Here is a 24590-nt window from a genome sequence, read left to right as displayed (position 1 = left end):
TATTTTTTAATTTTTTTTGGCGTTATTTTTTTTTATAATTTATCCCTCCAATAAAAAAAAATTAGTTTCCCTCTATTTTATTTTTTACTTTTATTTTCACCTTTATTTTTTTAATTACTATTTTTTAAGATAATTTTGTGATGTTATTTTTTTTCTCTCGTTTCATTCTTTAGTATTTAATTTGTTTGGGATTATTTTTTTTTCATGAAAGATACTTTTAATTTAATAACCTGAATTATGAATTTAAAAAATTAGAAGATATCTTTATTTTTTTTAGAAAAATATGGGCTTGCAATACGGCCTAGAATAATAATAGTGTTTGATATTATGATCCAATTATAGTTTTCAGATTTATTCAATTTTTTTAATGTTAAATTATTATTTTTTAATTTTAAATTATTTTGATATACTAATGGAAAAACTAATTTTTTAAATAAATTATTTAAAAATATTTTAAAAACAATTTCTATCGAAGCATTAAAATATAAAGATAGACGGAACGATATCTCTTGATGCACAGAAGAAAAGTAGCTACTTCTCCATTATTGCAGTGCCGTATCAACTGTCAGAAGTGACACACTGAGTCACTTCGAAAAAAACTAATAATATATGTAAAAATAAAAACAGCTTAAAAATGGCAGCCTTATTCACTTCACATTGTACAAACAACGAAGACACACCTTTTACTTCTCATTCACTTCCTATAAATGCCCTCAAAATCTTTCCTTTTCAATCTAAGTTTTTCAACTGCCAAGACCTGCTACCTATCAGAAAAACCACCCAAATGAGTAGTAATTCAATGGAATCTTATGGCCAGCAAGTGGTTCTAATCACTGGTTGCACTCAAGGAGGTATAGGCCATGCCTTGGCACGTGAATTTGCTAACAACAACTGCCTTGTTGTGGCCACAGCCAGGTCTTTGATTTCCATGAGAGACCTTGATCAAGATAAGAGATTTTATCTCCAAAAATTGGATGTTTTGTCAGATGAAAGTGTGCAGCATGTTGTGTCGAACGTTGTTGAAAGATATGGTAGAGTGGATATCTTGGTGAACAATGCTGGAATTCAATGTGTTGGCCCTCTTGCTGAGGTTCCTTTATCTGCTATGCAAAACACTTTCAATACCAATGTCTATGGTAATCTTCTTCTTCTCATCAAGTTCTCCTCTTGTTTGTTTCATTAATCTGTGTTTCTTTTGATGTTTTCTTCTTATGCCTTTTTGCCCTTTTCACTGTTTTGTTCTCTTTTGAATTGATGTGTGCATCTTGATTTCGTTTACTGTTTTCGTCACCCCCTTTGGCTAAATTGCTGGGTTTCTCTGTCTTGGTTTGTTTATACGCCATTTTGTAAATGGGACTTTGGAGTTCTTGTTAGGTTCCAGACTGTGCAAAGATGAATATTTTCCCCTCTCTCTCTAATTCTTAGGGTGCAGATTGATAGGAGTCATTATAGCTAAGATGGTTTTGAATATTTGGTTTGTGATTTGTACATGAACAGCATAATTAGGTTGAATTTCAACTTGAATATGTGAGATCTGGAATTGGTGGTTGATATCCCCTAGGTGCTGAGTAAATATCCAGATCTTTTTCTGCTCATTCTTTCTGCTTTTGGGAGCCAAAAACCCAATCAATCAGAATCTGATAACCTTAAAACTATGGAATTGGTAACTGCTATTATGTTCTCTTAAAGTAGTCTAAAAATGGCCGACGGGGGATTTTCAATTATGAAGATCAGTATCAGCCACTGATTTATTCTTTTATATATATATTGATATCAAATTGAAAAAAACCAGGAAGGAAATGGAAAAGGTAAACAGAGTAAAAGCTAAATGAAAAAGAAAGCAAGCTAAAAATTTATTCAAAGTCAAGCAACAAGATCACTTAACCTAGTCAACTGATTTCTTGTTAGGTTGGCCTAATGGGCCTTGAAATTCTTTATTGTTGTTCATATTGGTGATTCTTCTCTGTTTCCCCTAGTAATTCCAAAATATTCAGCTAATGACTGGAAATTTCGTCCTCCATCTAAGAACATTTGTCCTAACCACGTTTTGAAGGATTTCATTAGCTGACTTTTTGTACAACTTGCTTTTGTTTCTTTGGAGTTTCGGCCATTGCTTGAAATGTAACTGGTTTTCAATTTCCTAGGTTCTCATTTTTTCATTGTAATATGAGGTACACGATGCGCTAATGATTATATTTACTTCTATAAATCTCGCAAATCAAACAATGTCAGTGTACAATTTACTCTTTTAAATTGCATCCTAGGACACTTTTTGTTTGGATCTTGTTATTGATTCTGATGCTAAATCCTGTTTGTGTGTGAGCGAGCAAATGTGGTTTCTGGTGCCTTGGTTTTTTTGTCTAACCGTGATAGTCTTGGACTCAAGTAAACTTATTCATTTGGACCATGGCAGTGTTGCCTCACGTGATTTAACTTATGAACTATGGGACTGTAGTAGTCAGAAATAACAAAAGAAAGACAACAAGCATAATAACACAAAATCATGTTAAAAAGAGTCTCCGCACACAAATTCTAATTTGAATTTTATTCCTATATATTTTCTCTCCAAGTAGTCTATGTCTCTAAAACATAGTTTTAAAACCCGGCTCGGCCCGGCGGGTCGACTCGGGACCTGGCTGACCCAGGGCTAGAACCGAGCCGGGTTTAAGAAAAAATAAGGAAAGTAAAAAACCCGGGTGACCCGACAGGTTGACCTGGCAAGACCCGGTCAAAAACTTGATTGCAACCCGTTGACTATTTATTTTTTAAACCAAAACGACGTCGTTTTGATTTATAAAAAAAATAGGGGTTGACTCAAGTGACCCGATCAAAACTTGGTGACCCGGGAAAAACCCATGACTCGGGCCTTGGTCCGGGTCGACCACCAGGCCAGGTTTAAAAACTCTGCTCTAAAAGGTATACAACTCCTAAATAAACCCAAAAACCTACTTAAATAAGGTCAGAAACTAACAGTCCTAATTAGAAAGGAAAAAATAATAAAAGTCCTAAACAAACTGAGAAATCAAAAAATAAAGAAATAAAATTGGGCTAAACAACACGTTTTTGGTCTAATTTATAGGTGTTCCGAGCCTTAGGTGGTTATAGCACCTTCCTGTGAGGTTGGGCATTTGGACCCTCCTAGTCAAATTTGAGCATATTCTTGGGTCGAAAGTTATACATCTTTTTACTAGACCAATCACTTTGCGCAACCCAAGTCTCTTATTGGGCTTGGTCCTATCTCATCGGTTCATAAATATCCTTGCAAAGCTATCCACGTAATTCAATCGTGGTAGATCCGGAATTGAATGATTAGAATACCTTGTATCAATTTTCTCAGGTTAGAAAAAACTTGTTCTCAAGTTTTGGTCATCCATCCAACAACATTGTCATTGTTGTCAACCATTAAAAGCAATGTTGGCACCCTTGTGCTCCATTGACCAATGGTGTGTTGGCACTGTACAATTAGTCAACTCAAATAAAGTAAACCAAGAATCAATCTACATACCACTCCTAATCTTTACAAAACTATTATTAGTTGTTAACGACTTGTTCCACATTGTATCCTTTCTCAAATCATTTTGATTCTCTACGCTATCCTTTTTCTATTCCATAAATTGGGATAAAAACAATATATTTTTACCCTTGCTCTAAATAACCACCATCTCTCTCCTGTGTGCCAATGCTATATGCTTCCCCTTTATACTGAGGGTATACATGTTATGTTGTCTGTCATGTATGAAATTCCTGTTATATTGTCATGGTTTGTCTAACGATAAATGACACGCATCCATAGATACTGCATCATACCGAACACTATCAAAATATCTTTTGTCTATAGAAAACAAAACAATAGAAAATGAAACAAGATAATGTTTGTCCATGATTACCTTGTTGTCTCGATTCAGCCTGTTTAGTTTGTAGGGCTTGAGGTGTTTTTCTATCTCGAGTCACAACTTTCTATTATCCCAACTGACACTACATTCTCACAACTACTATTGTTTATGATCAGGTTACACACCTTACAAATTGAATGGAAAAGGCTAGTGTATAGTCAATCCTCGCTTGAACCACGAGTAGGCAAAGCTCATTTGGATGACTAAGGTATCATTGTCATCATCTTGCAAAACCTCCTCATTGTTCATTGTCATCTGAATCATTATAAATAGGATCACTTGCCTCCCCATCATGTCATCAAGTTGTTCTACTAACAACTTCTTACGCAAAAGACTCTCTAAGCTAAATTTAAGTGCAATTCAACAGTTGAATAGAAAGTTATATGTTTTTTTGTTTGGTTGATTACTCTGTGCATCCCAGGCCTCTTCTGGGGCTTAGCTCTATTATATTAGTGCATAAATATTCATGCAAGGCTATCTACTTAGCCCAATTATGACTGGTTTGTAATTGATTGATTAGAACCACTTGCATCACCTATCTACTTATATATTCCAATAAAATAACCAAATTAGCAGGATTCTGTTGCTGCTGCTGGTAACTGTTTTTCATAATTTTGACCATTTAATTGTCTGTTTGAACATCTGGAGCTGCTTATCCCTCTTCATGATGCATGATAATCAGGCCTGATAATCATGGCGCTCTCTGGACATTGACACACAAACAATTCCTCTGATATCTATTTTGCATATGTACATGAATTTTGAGTGATCGGGAACAACCTTGGCACATACACTCCCCATTCCCTTTTTTGTCTATGAGCATTTCCAGGGAGAACAATTATGATGCTCAAGCCAAATATCCTGATGCAGCATCACCTCCAATCCACACAGATTCACTATTGTATATGTCACTGTCTGCGATTCACCACTGTCTGCGATTCACCACTTAGATCTGTTTCTGTTAAAGCGTGCATGTTCTTAGCAGTAATTCTTTATTCCGTTTTAATAACCATGACTCACAGCTATGAATGATGTAAATTTAGGATGCACAGGCACCTATTTCTTTTACACTTAACTGCAATGTTTGCTGTTTTCTATAGTCAACTATTTTGATTATACATTAAAAATAAAACTTTCCTGGTAGTCTTACCATTAGGTTTGAACTTGGGTACACTTATCCCAAAACAACTCCTAAGATATTTTGGAAACTTCTGAGGTTATGCTACCTCATGAGTTAAGTCAGATTCTTCAGTAGAAGGTCTCTGCAGGAAAGTAATTCATCATAAGATTAATTGAAGTGTAATATGTGATTTGATGCTGGCAGTAAATTTTCTGGGTAGAATTATGAAGCCTAAAGTCAAAATACCGGGGATAAGTAGATGTCATAAATTGATGTCTCATTGTTCTTGACATCCATGAAATGTATGGATATTGCTTTTGTTCTCCATGGTATGAGAGGCTGCCTTGAGCAGTAATATAGTAGTGAAGGTCTATGCTATCTACTTGAGTCTTGAACGTGGCTCAAATTGGTCTTATAATTATTTTATCTCTTTGGTACAGCTTATTTTTTGCATTTGTAGAGGTTCGTGTGAAGCGAGTTATTCCATAACTGCACCTTTTGGCACATTCAGTTGGATTTGCAAACATCTTACTATTTCATTTCATTTAATACTAGAGTTACCATAAGATCATAACAGCATCAGAGTCATTCAAACCTTATTCTCCACCTTTTGGTTTTGTAAAGAAAGAGTTTATCTACCACCTTCTTTCCTCACAAAGCGCTAGAGTTCAAATGATTTTGAACTTTTGTTTTCTATTAAGCCGGCAAAGAATTTTCTTTTCTACAACTACACAAGGAGGAGCCTCCGGTACCTTGTAAACGTGTTGGTTAATAAACTTCTAAAACAGTTCATATTAACATATCGGAAGACAGTCTATCAATATGGAAATTTCTTGGGACGACTGTATTGGTAACAATGTGCTGCCTTGCATTCTTGTTATTCAGAAGCTCCAGTATGCTGTCCGGTACACTCTTAACACATGGTGCAGCATTCATAATTCATAAACAGACTTTCCTGAAAATACGGCAAAGACAAGTTTATTGTTGTAAATCATGGATTGATCCTTGCATCGGAGTTATCTATGATGTCTTTGTATGAATTTCAAGCCTCTCCCATCCTAACTGATCCTGCTATCACCTAGCATGCTATTGATGAAATACCAAGATATTGTTTTTCCTATTCTTTTTAACATCAAGCATATAATGTAGGGACAATGAGGCTGGTACAAGCTGTTGTTCCTCACATGGCATCTAGCAAGAAGGGAAAAATCGTAAATGTTGGAAGTGTTACTGTTATGGCTCCTGTTCCGTGGGCTGGAGTCTATACTGCAACCAAAGCGGCCCTTCATTCACTAACTGATACCTTGAGGTTTGTATCTTTTGAGATACCTGTGTTACCTATCATCTCCTATTAAACATCTGGTTCATATCTGCATAAAATCAATAGTACCAAAGTGTTTGAAAGAGTACGGACCACCCTTCCAGAACCTGAAGCCTACATGCACACTTAAGCACACAAGCATTTAGACACATATCTGATGAAACGTGCAGGACTCTTTTGGCATCAGCCTTCTAATAATCAATTAATGTGTATGAAGAGAACTGGATAGCAGAAGTTTCATAAATTACTACTGCAAGACAGTCTTTTGGTACCCTTAGTGGTGATTATTCAGATGAATCAAATCTATAATCCATTTTCTTAAACTTCAGTTCAGCATAACTTCTGATTTATCAACAATGTAAACGAATATTTATTTCTGCCACCTTCAGCTTAAGATAAATGGACATTTTTAAAACTAGAATCTTAGTTCTTTTGTTATTTGATACATAGTAATTATTTAAATAAATTAGATTATGGTTCATATATGATCCAGAAATTAATCCAAAGCTATATTTCTTCTAGTCGAATAAGAGGAAGAGACATTGATGATTCTCAATATTTATACAACATGGGAAACTTAGCTATTTTTTATGCCGGAGACGCTAATAGTAGGAAATTGCCCATTTTAAATGCAGGCTGGAACTCAGGCCTTTAGGGATTGGTGTGATCAATGTTGTTCCTGGAGCTATTAAATCAAACATAGGAAATTCTGCCGTAGCCAGCTACAACCAGATGCCTAAGTGGAAGTTATACAGGCCATTTGAAGAAGCAATACGGGAGAGAGCGCATCTTTCACAAGGACTTAAGGCCACTCCCACGGAAGAGTTTGCGAAGAAGACGGTTGCCGCCGTGCTAAAGGAAAACCCTCCGGCATGGTTCTCCATTGGCCAATTCTCCACTGTGATGTCAATCATGTACCATTTGCCACTTTCTGTTAAAGATTTTATCCTAAGGCGAAAATTTAATTGCTGAGTTCTGCACCATGTAAGTGAGTTGGTCAGCTTTGCATGTCTACAAAGCCTTGTAATTGCACATGTCCCCGCATGGTTCTTGTAAGCACCTTCCTCCTCGTCCCTGCACAGCAGCACAATACAGAAATAAGTAAGTTGTGGGGTTATGGAACTGAAAAGGATGCTGCTAAATTTACTGCCAGCTTTGTTGTTCCCACCACTTGACCTTTTGAAATGACAAATTCAACCTCTTTATTTATTCTTACTTTGAATATTTAATATAATGTCTCTTCTGGGTTGGAATAAAATAATTATCAATAAAAGGTCGCGAAAAATGTATGTATATGTTTTTATGACTTGACTATGAGTGTGCTTTTATAAATTATTATCCATTAAAATATTTTGTTTTTGTTTGAAGATAAAAGTATTTTTGGGCTAACATGAATGCCAAGCAAGATTACGTCTCCCAATAGATGATTTTAAAAGTTTATTTTAACACCCAACTCCTATATAAATTTAATTTATTTTCACTTGTTCGTTTAGTACTAAGATTAAACTTATTTTTTATTAAAATTTGAATTTTGTTTTCATTTTGACGAGTTAATAGCAAAAATAAATTTTAAAAAATAAAAAATATATTATTTTAATATATTTTTTAAAAATAAACACTTTGAAACAATTCTACTCCACTTTTAAAAACTCTTGAATGAAACAAAGTTTTTTAATTATCAGCTTAACCCTTTGAAAATCCCTTTGAACATCCATTATGTATATAAAAACATGAATTCTTAAGCATTTTTAATATACTATCCATTAAAACAATATTATCATTGCAATTCATCTCAATACTAATATGTAATCCTACCCTACCTTCTAAATTAAAAAAAAATCATAACATGGTAAAATTCTTAAAATACTTGTACTTTGACTAATAAAACTCTAACAATGTTTCGAAAGTAGCAAATAAAAACAAAAAAATAATAGAATTGTATTAAATTATTAAATATTCTTAGTATTTCTGTTGTAGGATTTCCTTGGTATTGTCTTGGTATAAGTGAAAGGATTCATAAAATTTTTATTACACCTTTTTGCAAGCTCTGCTAGCATTAAAAAAAATCTTTAATCAAAATAATTTATACAATTTTTATCCTATGAATTGATTTTATTCATATAAATTAATTTAAAATTTTAAAAATGAAAAGATTCAAGAATAATATTAAATTAATGCTAAATATTGTCATGCAAAAAGTAAGTAGATCTTGAATAAGGATTTTATTCCCGTCATATACCTTATTTATGATACAAACATATTTTATTGAAAAGACAATATTAACAATTATATATTGAATGACAATTCATATTTTTTTTTTGTAAGATTATAATTATGTTATATAACTCTATATATATAATTCATTAAATATTTGAAAATTTTCTTTTTTATTAAAATTTTAAAAAAATCTTGTAAATATTAATGGACAATATTCAATATATAGTTGAATAATACATTAGATAGGGAGCCATGAGTTGACCCAATTTTTTCCAACATAAAAAAAATGCTAAGGTGACACGTGCATTTCTTAAAAAAAAAGTCATTGATTCTATTGTATTTAATAAGCATGAATAAAATAAATATAAAAACAATAAATAAACTCAAAAAAAATAACAACATAAAAAAGGTTAAAAACCATTTATATTCATTCGGGTTAGCATGTCAAATCTACAACTTAATTGTGATATCAAGATAACACAATCGAAAGAAAAATAAATAAAAATATAAAACTCAATTATCAAATAACTTAATTTTGAAGAACAAAACTAAAAAATATGAATTAAGAAAATAAAAAAAAAAATTCGAGTCAACTTGATCTAACCTGTCAATCTCATGATTATAGATATAGGATTAGGAAATCTAGAAGAATAAAATAAAAATAATAATTTAAAAAATAAAACTAAAAAAAAAATGCATGAGCACTAGTTCAATGATGGGCAGGTGTCGTAGTGAGTATGAGCAGCGCTGTATTGACTGTCTTTGAAACCAAATAATACAAGTCTTTTAAATATGTCAACACTGAAACTCGAGCACTGATCATGCTTGTGCAAGAGACAGGGCCTTTGTGGAAGATATAATGGTGCGCTCAGATGTTGACTATACCCCAATCAATCATCCCTGGAGTGTTGAAATGCGTAAGGTGGCCATCTTTGGAAGACGTTCAGGGTAGTTCTCAATACAGATGATCCTTGCTAAGATGGTGGCCAGGTCTAGCTGACGCTGATAAAAGGTGCGGTTGCCAGGATGATTTTGTTTTTCAAACGAATGTTTGATCAGCATTGCAGCTGAATAATATGGGCTGTAATTGCTGTCTAGATACCGCGTGGTCTCCTTTGTTTCAACGAGTATGTATGGTTTCCAGTGTGTATGATGCCTGTTGACGAGTCTTGAGATTTTCCATCCGTCCTCTTAGCATGAGGGCACACCAAAAACTTGAAGGGTTAAACAATCTTGCTCATTAACTAAGAATCTGTGCTTACCAGTCGAGATATCTGTAGCTTGTCATATTTCTGGGTGCTGGAACCTCGGCATGATGCATAAATAGCGATTAGATAGTGTATGATATGATGTCATAATAGAAATCAACTAGAGCTTATGCCAAAGATTACTTTCTCATTACTGGAAGTCCTACTCATGTGAAAAGGAGGAAGGTCGCTAATTACAAGCAGCGTACCTACGTGAAGATCAATTAAACTGGCCTCTGGCTAAAATTAACAAAAACACCATTAGTATGATTTTTCACTAAGAATGAGAAGGGTGGCCATAGTACACCATTCCATGTGGTCGCAGAGGCCTGAAATTAGGACCCTGGGGTTGCTGGTTTAAAGACATTGGTTGTTGCTGGTTTATTGTGGCCTGCTGTTGTGCCAATGGTAGCTGTTGCTGCTGAGGTATTTGTGATGGTTGTTGCGCCATGGACACCATTGGACTTACCATATAGGGTGGGGGTGGGGGTGGTGGTGGAGGTGGTCCTGGAGGCAAGGGAGAAATGTTACCATAAGCATATGGGGTCATAATCCCTCCTGCTGGCTGTAAATATTGCTGAGAGGATTGGTTGGGAAGCATGTGAAACTGAGCTTGAGCACTTGGAGTCTGATTCTGCATTGAAGGTTGGGGCAGCAAAACTGACTGATACGAGTGTGTTGTTGGAGCAGCAAGTGGTTGGGCTGGCATAAAAACATTTGGATCTGAAACAGGCAACGAGTTTTCCGGTTTTGACAATGAATCGTAGGCCTTTGTTAATTGAGCATTCTTTGCTTCTTCAGCAGCAAACGAAGAGAGAACAGAGTGCATGATCATTTGAGAAGATGAGGAAGCTGCAAGCTTTTCTGCAACCTCAGCAGCAATATCAGCAGCTGTCCTCTTAGGTGTTTGTCCTGCTTTTGCATTTGAATCAACTGATACTGTTGTTGCAGTAGATGCTTTCGACACATATTCTTCACCATTAAGCCGCCTTCGCATGTTGCTGGCTTCCTCTACCTGTGCCTGAGAAACCTGAAATTGACCAAAAATTTTAATTGAATAAAACAAATGCTCCAATAACCATCAGATATAGATAGCCCTGATGGGGACAGACATGAGTCTAGATGGCCAAGGAGGCTTGGAATTAAGATTTCAGAGCAGCAATGCTCAGTAAATTAATCAGAACTTATTGAACTGATTGCATCTATAGGGCCCACGTTACAAAGTGGCTTCAAAGCATACTGGCCTTGAAAACATCCAAAATTGTGAAAACTCATTGAATATGTCAATGTTACGAGGATGCGCAGGCCAATGTATTTCTTTGTCAGAAATACAAAAGTTGTATTAACTGAGCTTCCAAAACAAGGTGTCAAAAGAGAATGCAAAGACTGGTGTTCTTTTAGAACAATACAAAATCAAAGGTTTATTGGTTGAATCAAGGACTATAGGCAACAGTAAAAAATCTTTTTCACTTTTTATATGTTGGCATTTCAGAGTACAAAGGATATCAAGGATCTACCATTAGTAAGTCCGCTCAAACTCTTAATGACACAAGGTATGAACTTTTATCTAAACATTAAAAATCCCTTCAGATATTGTTGATAAAAGTTCACCCTAACTCAACAAGTTTATAGGCTAATATTTATAATACAGATATTAATCTCATACATCTATATTTCCAGAAATTTACGGCTGCCAACTAAACATGAAAACAGTCTCAACTGACGTTAGCAGCCAAGAATGTATAATCAGATAACTGCAAAAGCATATAGCATTCATAAAGGCTAACAATGAACTAAATTGTGTATTATGGCATAAATTATTATCTCTATTTTATCAGCAAAGATGATCACGATTGACTGAGCAGCATACATGCACATTCTATGCATATGCCCAGTGTTTATCAGAACCCACCATAAAATAATTGAAAACAGAATAAATATTCAAGGTCCAGAATGAACATTCGTACCTGAATCTGAGTTTGAACTCCCTCCAATTCAGATTCCTTGGAAAAACAACAAATAAATAAGTCACAATTTAATCAAATAGAATTCCACAAACTTGTGCATCTCATTCATTCAAAAACACACTGGAAAAATTCATAGAAGAATACAAGCAGGGTAAGACATCCTCCTCTACAGGAAAAGAAAACTAATAGAGAGGAGCATTTCAATTGCAGAACATCTGCTGGAGAAACTCCATTCAAAAGCCCCTGCAGATATGCTCTATAGAGAGGCCAGATAACAATTTTATCACAGATTCTCTAGAGTTCCTCTCGGCCCAAACACTCCAAATGATGACAATTTATGAATAAGTTAATAATTTACATTTCAACAACTACTGAAGGTGATGATAAAATCAGATACCTGTTCGTGTAGAGCTTCTTTTAACAGAGACACAAGTGCTACTCTACTTGCTTCAATTGATCTAAGTTTCTCAATGCTTTGTTTCAAAAGATTCTCTTCATCCTCTAGTTCCTTGGCCAAAGTCTTTCGTTTTGGATCTTTATCTGAGCAAAAAAAGTTGAGCTTCAGAGACCCACAAATTTTCAAAGTCAAAACTCAAGCTGTAAAAGCATTTCCAAGAAACCACTTTAATCTGTTTCTATATTAACTTCAAGTTCATCTCTCTTACCATTACCACTACAGGCAACATCAACATCTTTCTCCATCTTCCTCACACGACGAACTGAAGATTTGCAATTACTCATCTCTGTCTCCTCATTGGGTTGCTCACTAACCACCAAATGAAATGCCGATACTATTTTTTCAGCATCACCTCCGATGGACAATTTCTAGTTTCCAGAGCAACGACAAAACAGTGAAACACATTATCAAGAAAAAAAAAGAGGTCGATAATATAGAACTAGTGCATGCATCCATAAAAACAAATGGAGGAGAAAAGGAAACAATGAAAGGTCCTTGGTCTAACCGTTCTAGTGGATCGTGAATCTCGTTTTGTAATTTTGACGGAGCGTGAACGTTTTTTGTTGAGCTCCAAGGGTGGAGGTGCATCTTCTCCAAGAATTACCTCTTTGAGGCTCCGGGCACGTGACCCAAATACTTTCCTTTCTTCCCATATATTTACCTGGTGATTATGCAAACAAAAGTTTAATTATCCTAATGCTCCAACTTTCTTGAAAGACACTACACCATTAAGCACATCAATGGCATCTTAAACTTCTGTCAAGGCTCAACTAACATCTTACCAATCTAGAGACTGCCTTCTTCCCACGGTCATCACCTTTCTCAACTACATTTTTTAGCGCAGTAGGAAGAACTTTCCAAAACTCCTTAACAAATTCATTTCCTTTCCGCTTACTGTTCTGTAGGATGTCATTCGCAAGATACAGTAGAGGAACTTTCTGGAGCATATCTGAGTTGTGGAACTGTTTATCCCATGTCTCTACAACTGATTCTGCTTTGCTTCGGTGAAAGATGCACCAATGGGACAAAGCTATACAATAAAGTTAAGGTAACATCCATTCCAAGTCAATAGATAATCAAAATTCTCTGTAAGAAACAGGGATAGTCAGAGATGGACTTGCCAGAACCATTTCTCTAACTTGATGAACATTGAAGTAGAAATGCCAAATGAAAAGGAATCAAAGTCAGACCTCAAATACATCAAGCAATGACTTTGAAATGGATCCAGAAACTCAAAACAAACATCGGATAAAACTATTAAAATCAGAATCAGTTCTGTCACAGCGGACAGTATTGAAGGCAGGCAGAATTTTCCCCGCGAGGTAACACTATTTTCAATGTAGTGTCCAATTTCTTGCTTACAAATAATGGGATGTCCAGAAGCAGAATAAAATACAATTTAAATCGCAAAAAGTTACCAATTTGTTAGGCATATACAAAGAGCTGAAATAAAGCTGCAAGAATTCATTAATTCAATAAACAAGAAAAAGAAGGATACTTTCAATACACTGCTGGGTGCCATTGAGCTTAGAAAGCTTATCTGCAAGTATCTCTTCACTAAATACACTATCCATATCACCCTAAACAATGACTTTCGCTAAACCCCACCACGGCACCACCAAACCCTAAAAGAAAACACTTCAATTGTTGAAACCAAGCAAGACCCTTTATAAATCCAATTGAAAACAAGAAGTTACAATCATAAAAACACAGCTACAACTATCCAAACTGATGAAAACTCCAATCTTAAAGCCCCAATCTTTAAGCCCTAAATATTAGCAGGGAAGAAAAGGGTTGTTTCAATTGCCCAAAAGAATTTCCTAGAGTATACCAAATTTGAGCAAATACAGAGAAGAAGGGAGGAATATGAATTGGACAGAGAGAGAGATGGACACAACAGATCGAAGATAGTAAATAACAAACCCTAAAATTCTAAAATAGAGAGAGAAGGGTTAAACGACGACATTGCAGGAAATAAAAGAAAGGGGATGGTAGTTATAGATTTGTTTTTTCTGGTACTTTGTATATAAAAAAAACCTTACAAAATAAAAGGAAATGAATTGGCTAGTGAAATTGTAAGGTGCACATTTTATTGTATTATGATTTTTTTAAAATGAAAAATAAATAATATTAACATTAAATGAAATAAATTAAAATATATATATATATATATATATATATATAAATTGATAAACTTATAAATATTAATTAAAATATACAGGAGCAATATTAATTAAATTTATTTCTGCCGCTAGGGTATAATTTTAAATTAATTCCCAACTTAAAAAGAACATAATAATAATTATGTGGTGGATATTTTTTAATGTATTATATTTTTTTAATTGAGCAACAAAAAAATGTTGCGTCTACTTTATATTATAAATGAAAAAAATATATAAGATGATAAATCCAAAATGAGTTGTTAACTTGATTAAATATTAATACACAGCTAATTTTTATAGGAGAAATAAAATATAGATGCATGTATATATGTCTTATATTAAATTTCTTTTTTTATTTTAAATATTTACATTTATTAATTATCGTTGGCAATAATAAATTATTTTTGTTTTTATAAAAAATTTATTCAAATACAGTTAATTCATGAGTTGTGCTGCCAGCGCGCTGCAGCGAGATGGCTCCCTAACCGTGGATTTACTCGGAGTGAATAAGTACCGTACCATAGGGGGAAAAAATGTTGAAAGCAGCAAAACTAACGGAGAGCATGAGCTTGGAGATCAAAGTAAGAGCATCAACATTTGCCTAAACAACAACGGTGATAAAAACATTAAAAAAAATGCCTTGGCGAGGCCAAGAAATATGTGGTTTGCAAGCGAAACTTGAGATGCCAAGGGTGTCTGGCTAGGAAAAGCTGCTGGAATTGTTGCCATAGGGGGCGGCAGTTTGATAGGAGAGAAGCGCACAAGGAGGCGGCCAATGAAATCGACACCGTGCAGAAGAGCAACCCGAGCACCTGAAAGCTAGCTGGCATGCAACAAAACGGAATTGTTAGTAGCGGTCGTCAACGTAAGAGATTAACGTAGAAACAAGAACGAAAAGCATTTTGAAATGTCAGCAAGCTGATCGCAGCAGGAAAAAAATCAAGAGATGGAGCAAATGTAAATTCATTAAAAAGGGACTGAAAGATGCTTGCTCGCATATGAGAGATGACATTCTCACATCTTGCTGAGGGCACACCAGAGAGACAGCAAGTGCTCAAGAAGCAGAGAAAGCAATCGGTTTATTTTCTTGGTATGTTGAGTCGGATACAAGACAAGAGCAGTACTATTTGGAATACAAGGCCATGGAGAAAAGGGATAGAAATGTAGAGACCCCTGCTGATTTATGAAGAAGGAAGTTGCTTGAGATCATAGCAATTATACCGCAAAGTTACATTTCAAAATGGAAAAACTACAAAGCCATTTTGACAACACCAAGAATGCTTCCCAGGTCTTCGGTATACATGACAGAGATTCTGATGTTGTTTTAGAACAAGGTGTCAAAAGAGAACGCGAATACTGATGTTGTTTTAGAACAACAAAAAACCAGAGGTTTATTGTTTGAATCAAGGGCCATAGGCAACAGGCAAAAAGTCTTTTTAACATTTCTTGTTCTGACATATTATCAAATGCATCCCAATTAATCAGAGTACAATGGATCCAGAATTATTAGATCCACTCGGACTCCAGAATACTTATTATCAGAAGATACGAACTTTTGACTAGAAGTTATAGGCGCCTTCAGCTATTGTTGATGAAAGTTCAGCCTGACTCAACAAGCTCATAGGCTAGTATTTATGATATAGACTGATCAGTCTCATGCATCTTTATTTCCAGAAAATTATAAGACTGCCAAGGAACCATGAAAACAGTTTCAACAGTGATGAAGTCCCAAAATATCCAAGTAACTTGGAAATAGAATTCTTAAATTGAATAATCGATCAATCAATTGATCCTAATAATCTCATTTTATTATCCCTAATCAAGGTGTATTTTAGCATATGAATTGTACTTGGTAGGCCAAGGCAGCTTGCAATCAATACATGCAAAAGGTTATCTTTGATAGAGGTGAAGACTTTTTTATATTTAAATAAATATCTTTTTAGAAAGAGAAAATATAATGATATTCTAAAGAGAAATGCTCTGAAAATATATTTGCAGTAGAAAATAAAGAATGTGAACATTTACTATGAAGGTTTCATGGTGTATTTATAGCTCATGAGTCTTGTTCTTTTATGAAGAGAAGGGGCTGGAGTATAATTTTACTCTAATAACATTTAATGAGGGATAAATATCTCTTACATTTATATTAATGTTTTGATGGGAGTATGGCGGGTCCTTGGAAGATTTTTATACATTTAAAAGGTATAATCTTACCCTGATAGCATTTAATTGGAGATAAATATCCCTTACATCTATATTAATATTTGATGGGAATATGGTGGATCCTTTGGAAGACTTTTAACACCTAAAAGGTGTAGAAAGATTAGGATCTAAGACGTTAAATGTAATTAAACTCATGAAGACTAGGTTCTTCCCTGAGGTTAGACTCAAGGAAGGTTGGTCATTTTCTTTGGGTGCACCAAAAAGAGGATGGTCATTCCATTCGACTTGGTTAACTATCAAATCCAAGTGCCTTGAGTCTAACATATTTGCTAGATCCATGTTGTCTTAGACTTGGATAACTACCACGTTCAAGTGCCTTGGGTATGACATGTTTGTCAGACTCACATTACCTCATTTTCGTGGATATGCCAAAGGAGAATGGTCATTCTCTTGGACGTGCCCAATAGAGAATAGTAGTTATCTTGGACTTGGCTTACTGTCAAGTTTAAGTACTTTGAGTCTGGCATGTTTGTCAGATCTATATTATCTTGTACTTGACTGACTGTCAAGTTCAAGTGTCTTGAGTCTGATATGTTTGTCAGATCCATATTACCTTAATTTCCTTGAGCATGTCAAGGGAGAATGGTCGTTACCTTGGACATAGCTAACTAATGGTCGTTACCTTGGACATAGCTAACTACCAGGTCGAAGTAACTTGGGTCGAGCATGTTTGTCAAGCACACACATTACCTTAGGCTTTACTTTGGGTCTGACATGTTTATCATATTCATGTTATCTTAAAGTTGGCTAACTGGCAAGTCCAAGTGCAATGGACTTGGCTGATTATCAAGAACAAATATCTTGGGTTGGTATGTTTGTCAAACTCATATTGTTTTGGACTTAGCTGTTTGTCAAGTTCAAATGCCATAAGTCTGACATGTTCGTCAAACTCACATTACCTTATTTTTTTGGGCATGTTAAGAGAGGATGATCATTCCCTTGGACGTTACAACAGAGGATGCACATTCTTTTTGGCATGCCAAGGGATTGGCAATAGCATGCACAGGGTTTAGTACACTACCAAGCCCCTACTTAGAGCATGCTCATTCCCTTAAACGTGTTGAAGGGAAGAGGGTCATAAGAGTTTTTTAGACCCGTTAAAAATAGGTTTATCAAATAGATGTTAGCAGCAAAGAGTGTATAATCAGATCACTGCAAAGGCATATAGCATTCAAAATGGCTAACAATTGAGTAGATTATGTATTGTTGCATGAATGTATTATCTCTATTCTATAAGAAAAAGATGATCGTGATTGACTGAGCAGCATACCTACAAATTCTACATCTATGTCCCTTGTTTATCAGAACCTAGCATAAAATACGTGAAAACATAATAAATATTCAAGGCCCAGAATGAACAAAATAAAACATGCATCTGAGTTCAAACACCCTCATAAAGAAGTCAAGATTTAAGCGAGTAGAATGGCATAAACATGCGCTTTCGTTCACTCACAAACACACTGGAAAAATCCATAGAAGAATACTAGAAGAGCATTTCAATCACGCTGAACATCTGCCGGAGAAACTCCATTAGAAGCTCCTGCAACTTTGCTCTATAAAATGGCCAAATAACAATTTTATCACAGATTCTCTAGAGTTCCTCTCTACCCAAACACTCCAAGATGGCAAATGATGCATAAGTTGATAATTCACATTTAAACAACCACTTAAGGTGATGATACAATCAGATACCTGTTCGTGTAGAGCTTCTTTAAACAGAGACAAAAGCACCACTCTACTTCAAGTGATCTGAGTTTCCCAATGCTTTGTTTCGAAAGAATCTCTTCGTCCTCTAGTTCCTTCCCTTCATCCTCTAGTTCCTTGGTCTGGCCGCTCTAGTGGATCGTGAATCTCGTTTTGTAATTTTGACGGAGCGTGAACATTTTTTGCTGAACTCCAAGGGTGGAGGAGCATCTTCTCCAAGAATTACCTCTTTGAGGCTCCGGGAACGTGACCCAAATACTTTCCTTTCTTCTTGTATAATTTACCTGGTGATTGTGCAAACACAAGTTTAATAATCCTAATCACCGATCCAACTTTCTTAAAAGACACTACACCATTAAGCACATCAATGGCATCTTATACCTCTGTCAATGCTCAACTAACATCTTACCAATCTAGAGACTGCAATCTTGCCAACAGTCATCACCTTTCTCAACTACAGTTTATGGGTCCGCAGGAAGAGCTTTCCCAAACTCAGTGATCAAATAAAATACTAGGAACAAAAATGAAAAAAAAATAAAAAAAATGAATTCGTCAATATTTGGAAGTATGTTAAAAGTTGTGTTTTAAAATATTTTTTACTAAAAAATATATTAAAATAATTTTTATTTTTTAAAATTTATTTTTAACATCAGCACATCAAAATAATTTAAAAATACTAAAAACAATTAATTTTAATCATAAAAAATTCAAATTTTAGGCAAATAGTATTTTGACCACAATATCAAACAAGTTCAAATACCAAATTTATGGCAGTGTTTGGCTATGGGTATGTGTCGCCTAAAAAGCATGGGTTCCTCTCACTTTGTGACATGTGCTACACACACCTTCCAATATTTTTTTTAATTATTTTATATTTGTTTAAATACCAAAACACTCCTTATACAAAATAGATAATTACAAAAAACCATATAGAAAATACTTAAAGAGCCCCTAACCGTAAGTTTTATTTATATTTTTATAGGTAATACGGTCATTTTATTGTGTATTCAAATCGCAAAAACCCCTTAACCCTACTTTTAATTATTTTTACTCTTAATGGTATACAAGTCATTGCATTGTTTATTTAAAATGTAAAAAAAACTGATTTATCACCAATAATATAATAATAACAAATGAATCTCATAAAAAAAAAGATTTAGTTGGTAAGTTGATGCCGATATGATGATGGGTTTTCAATTTATCATATCCATTTTATCATTATAAAATAATTGAATTTCTATTTATCCTTTTAATATTTGTTTTCCATTTAAATTAACAAAACTTATTGTGTATGAGACTCAATGTTATGAAAAAAGATTACAACCTCGAAGAGGTTGTTTGATATTGTGATAGCGATTATTTCTCAAAGTATTTTTTGCTTAAAAATAAATTAAAATAATATTTTTTTTTATTTTTTAAAATTTATTTTTAACAACAGTACATCAAAAAAATATGAAAATACCATAAATAATATTAATTTAAAGTAAAAAAATTAAATTTTTCAAAAACATTTTTAAAACACAAAAATAAACAAGCTCGAAGTCACCACAGAAAAAGAAAGAGATCATGAAAGAAAAGGGCGAAGAGAGGGAGAAATGTTTTTATTTTATTTTATTTTATTTTGTGACTAATATTCCATAAGATGAATAAAAAACTATAGATAATAAACTATTAGGACATGTTACAAACTCACTTCAACTAGACCATTTGCATAAAAAATAAAAACACAATTGTTAGTGTAACGGTACATTTGACTAGGGGTGTTCACGGTTTGGTTCGGTTTGGTTTAGACTAAAAAAAATAACCAAACCGAATTTTACTATTTTGGAGAAATATTAACCGAACCGGACCGGAAACCGGTTCAAACCGAGCCGGTCCGGTTCGGTTCAATCCGGTTTTTTTTGGAAAAAACCGGGAAACCTAATCCCTTCATGAAATCCGGTTTATAAAAACAAACTTTATTGCTTCAGCAAAAGTGAAAATGCCAAGGTTCAGACAAGACAGAGCTCCAATCAACTGCGCTTCTGTAATTTTTGTAAGTGAAGCATTACATTCAATAAAACCTACCGATCAAAGTGGTGTTGTTCAAAGCTTCAGATTTCGAAACTTCACTTCTATCTCCAAATTAAAACTACAGCAGTCACTTTGTGTTCATATAAGCTGGAGCTATCAAAGATTCAGATCATGATTCGGACAAATGTTACTAGTGAAGTACAAGTGATGCCTCTTAATTTCTAAGGCTAGCAAGTGCATGGTTCATAGAAGATGGTTAGACCACATTGAAGAAGATTGAAACTAAACCCATATTTGAAGACACCAACAAAATGCAAGGGAGCAGGACTAACGCACACCAAAACATAGCCTAGAAATTTACAGTGATACACTTATCAATGGAGGAGCCTTGTTGTTCTGCTACAAGACTGCAAGTGAAGAGAGAAGCCTGAGGTTTTCTTCGGGAGATGCAGAAGGGAGAAGAGGAAGGATGCAAATTGAAGGAAGAGAGTTAAGAGACACTGAGACAGATACGAAAGGAAGAAGAGGAAGGATGAAAATTGAAGGTGAAGGAAGGGCATCTGTGAAGAGACAGATGCGGAAGGGAGAAGACGATAAATCGTCTTTGGCTCTTTGCTTTTTGGTGTGGGCGGTGGCTTTTCAGTTCAGAATTGAATTAGGGTTAGGCATACTGAGTTACTGTGGTATTTAGACTACCGATTCGGTTCACCGGTTTAAGTAGTCAAACCAGAACCGAACCGAACCGGCCAGATTTTATGGTTTTAAAATTGATTTAATCGGTTTTCTATCTCGGTTCGGTTTTCTCGGTTAATTTTTCATCGGTTTTCTCGGTTTTTTTGGTTAATCGGTTTTTTTAAACACTCCTACATTTGACCCCTCTATCTTCCAAGGCCAGCAACTAGTTAGTGTAACGGTAAATGAGCTTCTAGAATCATGCAATTGATGACATATTTGAAGGACAGCCATAACTACCTCAAAAAACCCTAATCTTTGTCGGAGAAGTCGGGGTTAAAATGGAGTAAAATGTAGGGTAATTTTACCATGACATTACATTCACGTACATCATTAGGGGATGGGATATAACAATCACGAATATTATAATAAACAATTAGTGTTTGTTATATCCTATCATCGCCTACTTTTCGACTAAAATGTGATTTCTCTAAAATTAACACATTCATCAAAAAACCGAAATGAGGCAACATGCATCACAGATGGAATCGCCAAATATCATAATAATGGTGGGGAAGATCGTCAACAGATGATTATGCGCCGGAAAATAATTCTACTCGTACAAACCCCTCTCTTGAGGCGCAATCCTTGAGCCTTGATAATGCTGGCCAAACTTTCTCATGTACCAGATTGCTTTAACAGGAAAGCCAGCACATAAAGACTGCAGCCATTGGGTCGACCATTGCTAGTTCACCAAGAACATGTCTAAACAAAAGCTACCGAAGAAACGCGATACTAAATTGAACCCACAGAGCTGTTAATGCAATAGAAATGAGAATCAACAAAGTTTTTCGTTTTTTAACTGTTACACTAAAATCGTGTATGATTAGAGGTATATCTAGATGGGTAGTTTCCAAAAACTAATACTTCATAATAAAAAGATTGCTGTATCAATAACTGAATCAAAATTTGCCACTTCAGTACACAGCAGTTCACAATAGATGGGAATAAAATCCAAAACTGAAGGATGGGATGAAAGATGAGTGTTATAGACTCCAAAATATTCTAAAAAAGATGGGGAAAATCTAAAGACATAAAACATATTTCTGCTGTAAAATATCGGAACCAGAAGAAAAGTCTGCTCAATGATCACCAGGGACTGTCTTGATAATATCAGAATCACCTATTCCACAAAGAAAAGAGTTACGTTCAGGCAACTGTCAATGGCATCAACCAATAGAAAATATTAAGTTCAAAACATAATGATTTCTTTCATGTATTACCTGCATCAATAATGCTCAGGCAAGATACACGGAAATACTTGCCACAAGCAGTTCCCAAATCGACATTATCTGTAAAAAGAAAAAAGTACAAGAATTAAGCCAGGTAAAGACAGTTCAGTTTCAAAATCATTAGTTCAGGTGTCATGCAAGAACTATGTAGGAAAACTCCAGTATTCTTGGTGCACGCACAGTTCAGTACAAAACCCTCTTAAATGAAGCCATATAGACAAATTGACAATCACATTATGATTTTTAAGTGTTTTAACAAAATGGAAACAACATATGAAAATGGAAATGAGAATAGTATAAACTATAATGTGTTACATATCAATTTGACCATGGACTTAACTTTAAATGGATCCTGCACCAAGTGTTGGGTACTCCTAGAGTTCTTCCCAAAAATATGCAAAACCTAGGTAACTATATGCATGAACTAGCCACTGCATGGTTGCGCAACAAAACCAAAAAATTAAAGGCAAACAGTCCATAACAAGTTCTACAGATGATTAAATTGGTCAACATGTCATCTCAAAGCTATCTGTGCAAGTTTCTAACATATATTGTCTAGGCATGTAACTTCAGATTGTAGTAAGTTTAAGACAATATGTTCCATGTACCAATAAGAACTTCTTAGAACTCTTAAGTGTCTAACAACGAGACTACAATGGCTGCACTGGCTGAAAGTGTGGTAACAATCGAGTCAATCAAATTCAAAGTTTTAAACATGGTCAAGGTTGCAAAACCTTTTTAAAGGAAAAAACAAAATTGCGGGAATACACAGACACAAAAGGCATACATGGCTACCAGTACTAGACCAAAACCCTTTTCTATCAAAACCCGACCGATAACAGAGGAGATGCTGAATCAAAAACACATAAAACTCATAGAAGGAAACACTTACTTCCATTATAATGATGAACCCCAACCTTTGCAAGCATAGCATAATACTCAATCTCAGATTTCCTCAAAGGTGGGCAATTGTTTGATAATAAAATCAATTTTCCTGCATCATGACCAATCACCAAATAACCTCAAATTAAATAGAAAAGAAATCCAAAATCCAAAATTAAGATCTTAAACATAGAAATAAAAACTTATAATAAGGAAAAAAGAAAACACCTTTAGAGCTCCTCAGAGTTTTAAGCACAGTTTTGTAACCAAGAGTGTACTTTCCACTCTTCATCACCAAAGCCAATCTGTTGTTGATGCTCTCATGGGTCTTCTTCTATAATATTCATACCAACAAAACAAAACGCAGAAAACAGATAACAAAAAATTAACACAAATATTCAAGATTTTCAATGAAACAAGTGAAATAAAAGGAATTAAAAATTTAAAACAAAACGAGTAAGGGATTTACAGTTTTCTTTGCCGTCACCATTTCAATGTTGTTTGGCTAGTTTTCCTGGAATAGAAAATTAGGTTAAAATGGTCGAATTTGTGTTACTGAAATGCTAAGAAAGTGTAAAAATGGGCTTACAGTGGTTAGGGTTTATTGCGATTGAGAATCTGAAGAAGAAAGAAACACTAGAAGCTTGGCGGCAGTTATAGAGAGCAGGGAGTAGGGTTTGTGTGTTTTTTAGGTTATAAACGGCTTGCTTACCCGTGTGCAGGTCACGTGTGTTGATTATTGCTTCAATCTGTTTAGTCCTCAAAGAGAAACTTAGTTCAATTATATCCCTATAGCTTTACCAATTGTGGGAAGTTATGTTTAAGAAAAACAAGAGGCTATAGCAAAAAAATCATCATGATGTATAATATCAATAATATGGTTATTCAAATGAAAAATATGTTTGTAAGGTGTGAAAGGTGTCTTTAAGGTGAAACTAAGATGTTATTAACATGATTCTTTTATTTATTTATTTTTAGATTAATCACTATATCAAGATTTTCAATTAATTATTTGTTATTAATTTCAACAATAAAGAGAAATTGCCCTACTTGTTTTAAGTATCTCATGGGTATTCATTATCTAATATTATTTATTAATAAATAAAAAGTCAAATAGTTAATATATATATATATATATATTTGTTGAATATTTAGATTTTTTAATACAATATAATATATACATACCTTAATATTATTACAAAAAACACACACACGTGTGTGTGCGCACGCGTGTGTGTGTTAACATACTTGTCTTTTTATCATTTAATATATAAATACACACTTCAAAAATAGGTTTTAAATTGAGTTTAATAATATTTATATTCTACTTATTATTTATTAAATCTAAGAAATGTGTATACATTATTGATATTCATCTAATTCAAATTAAATTATATTTTATAAATAGAAGATAATAATA

The 24590-nt window shown here is 34.3% G+C and overlaps 3 protein-coding genes and 1 long non-coding RNA gene across 4 annotated transcripts; 1 reads left to right on the top strand and 3 right to left on the bottom strand.

Moving 5' to 3' along the window:
• Positions 1 to 525: 525 nt before the first annotated feature.
• On the top strand, positions 526 to 7543 carry LOC133672686 (short-chain dehydrogenase RED1-like). Its single transcript, XM_062093174.1, has 3 exons — positions 526 to 1136; positions 6163 to 6322; positions 6970 to 7543. Exons 1-3 carry the CDS (start codon positions 635 to 637, stop codon positions 7304 to 7306), a joined length of 999 nt encoding a protein of 332 aa, XP_061949158.1. The 5' UTR covers positions 526 to 634; the 3' UTR covers positions 7307 to 7543.
• Positions 7544 to 9926: 2383 nt separating this feature from the next.
• LOC133673408 (uncharacterized) lies at positions 9927 to 14220 on the bottom strand. Its single transcript, XM_062094189.1, has 7 exons — positions 13721 to 14220; positions 13005 to 13252; positions 12728 to 12883; positions 12431 to 12590; positions 12163 to 12305; positions 11766 to 11801; positions 9927 to 10828 (listed from the first exon to the last, which is right to left on the bottom strand). Exons 1-7 carry the CDS (start codon positions 13794 to 13796, stop codon positions 10076 to 10078), a joined length of 1572 nt encoding a protein of 523 aa, XP_061950173.1. The 5' UTR covers positions 13797 to 14220; the 3' UTR covers positions 9927 to 10075.
• Positions 14221 to 14918: 698 nt separating this feature from the next.
• On the bottom strand, positions 14919 to 18828 carry LOC133673037 (uncharacterized). The gene is made up of 2 exons (XR_009834943.1): positions 18300 to 18828; positions 14919 to 15207 (listed from the first exon to the last, which is right to left on the bottom strand). It is a non-coding gene; the product is annotated as an uncharacterized LOC133673037 (long non-coding RNA).
• A 3078-nt stretch (positions 18829 to 21906) lies between these two features.
• LOC133672694 (large ribosomal subunit protein eL30-like) lies at positions 21907 to 23866 on the bottom strand. The gene is made up of 6 exons (XM_062093183.1): positions 23760 to 23866; positions 23640 to 23684; positions 23399 to 23504; positions 23181 to 23282; positions 22280 to 22348; positions 21907 to 22179 (listed from the first exon to the last, which is right to left on the bottom strand). The coding sequence occupies exons 2-6, from the start codon at positions 23658 to 23660 to the stop codon at positions 22139 to 22141; spliced, it is 339 nt and encodes a 112-aa protein (XP_061949167.1). The 5' UTR covers positions 23661 to 23684; positions 23760 to 23866; the 3' UTR covers positions 21907 to 22138.
• Positions 23867 to 24590: the final 724 nt, after the last annotated feature.

This window comes from Populus nigra, chromosome 14, assembly GCF_951802175.1.
Source record: "Populus nigra chromosome 14, ddPopNigr1.1, whole genome shotgun sequence".
Taxonomy (NCBI): domain Eukaryota; kingdom Viridiplantae; phylum Streptophyta; class Magnoliopsida; order Malpighiales; family Salicaceae; genus Populus; species Populus nigra.
Note: the sequence above shows the minus strand (reverse complement) of the source record. Positions and strands in the feature narration are given on the sequence as shown.

What these genes read in the sequence shown, in the direction of transcription:
- LOC133672686 (XM_062093174.1), top strand. Translation starts at nt 635, where the DNA reads ATGGCAGCCTTATTCACTTCACATTGTACAAACAACGAAGACACACCT. An exon ending in TTTCAATACCAATGTCTATG is followed by an intron (nt 1,137 to 6,162) that starts GTAATCTTCTTC and finishes CATATAATGTAG; the next exon opens with GGACAATGAGGCTGGTACAA. An exon ending in TCACTAACTGATACCTTGAG is followed by an intron (nt 6,323 to 6,969) that starts GTTTGTATCTTT and finishes TTTTAAATGCAG; the next exon opens with GCTGGAACTCAGGCCTTTAG.
- LOC133673408 (XM_062094189.1), bottom strand. Translation starts at nt 13,796, where the DNA reads ATGGATAGTGTATTTAGTGAAGAGATACTTGCAGATAAGCTTTCTAAG. An exon ending in TGTTGCCTGTAGTGGTAATG is followed by an intron (nt 12,306 to 12,430) that starts GTAAGAGAGATG and finishes TTTTTTGCTCAG; the next exon opens with ATAAAGATCCAAAACGAAAG. An exon ending in GAGTTCAAACTCAGATTCAG is followed by an intron (nt 10,829 to 11,765) that starts GTACGAATGTTC and finishes GGTCAATTTCAG; the next exon opens with GTTTCTCAGGCACAGGTAGA.
- LOC133672694 (XM_062093183.1), bottom strand. Translation starts at nt 23,660, where the DNA reads ATGGTGACGGCAAAGAAAACT. An exon ending in AACTCTGAGGAGCTCTAAAG is followed by an intron (nt 23,283 to 23,398) that starts GTGTTTTCTTTT and finishes GTCATGATGCAG; the next exon opens with GAAAATTGATTTTATTATCA. An exon ending in CCTGAGCATTATTGATGCAG is followed by an intron (nt 22,180 to 22,279) that starts GTAATACATGAA and finishes TTTGTGGAATAG; the next exon opens with GTGATTCTGATATTATCAAG.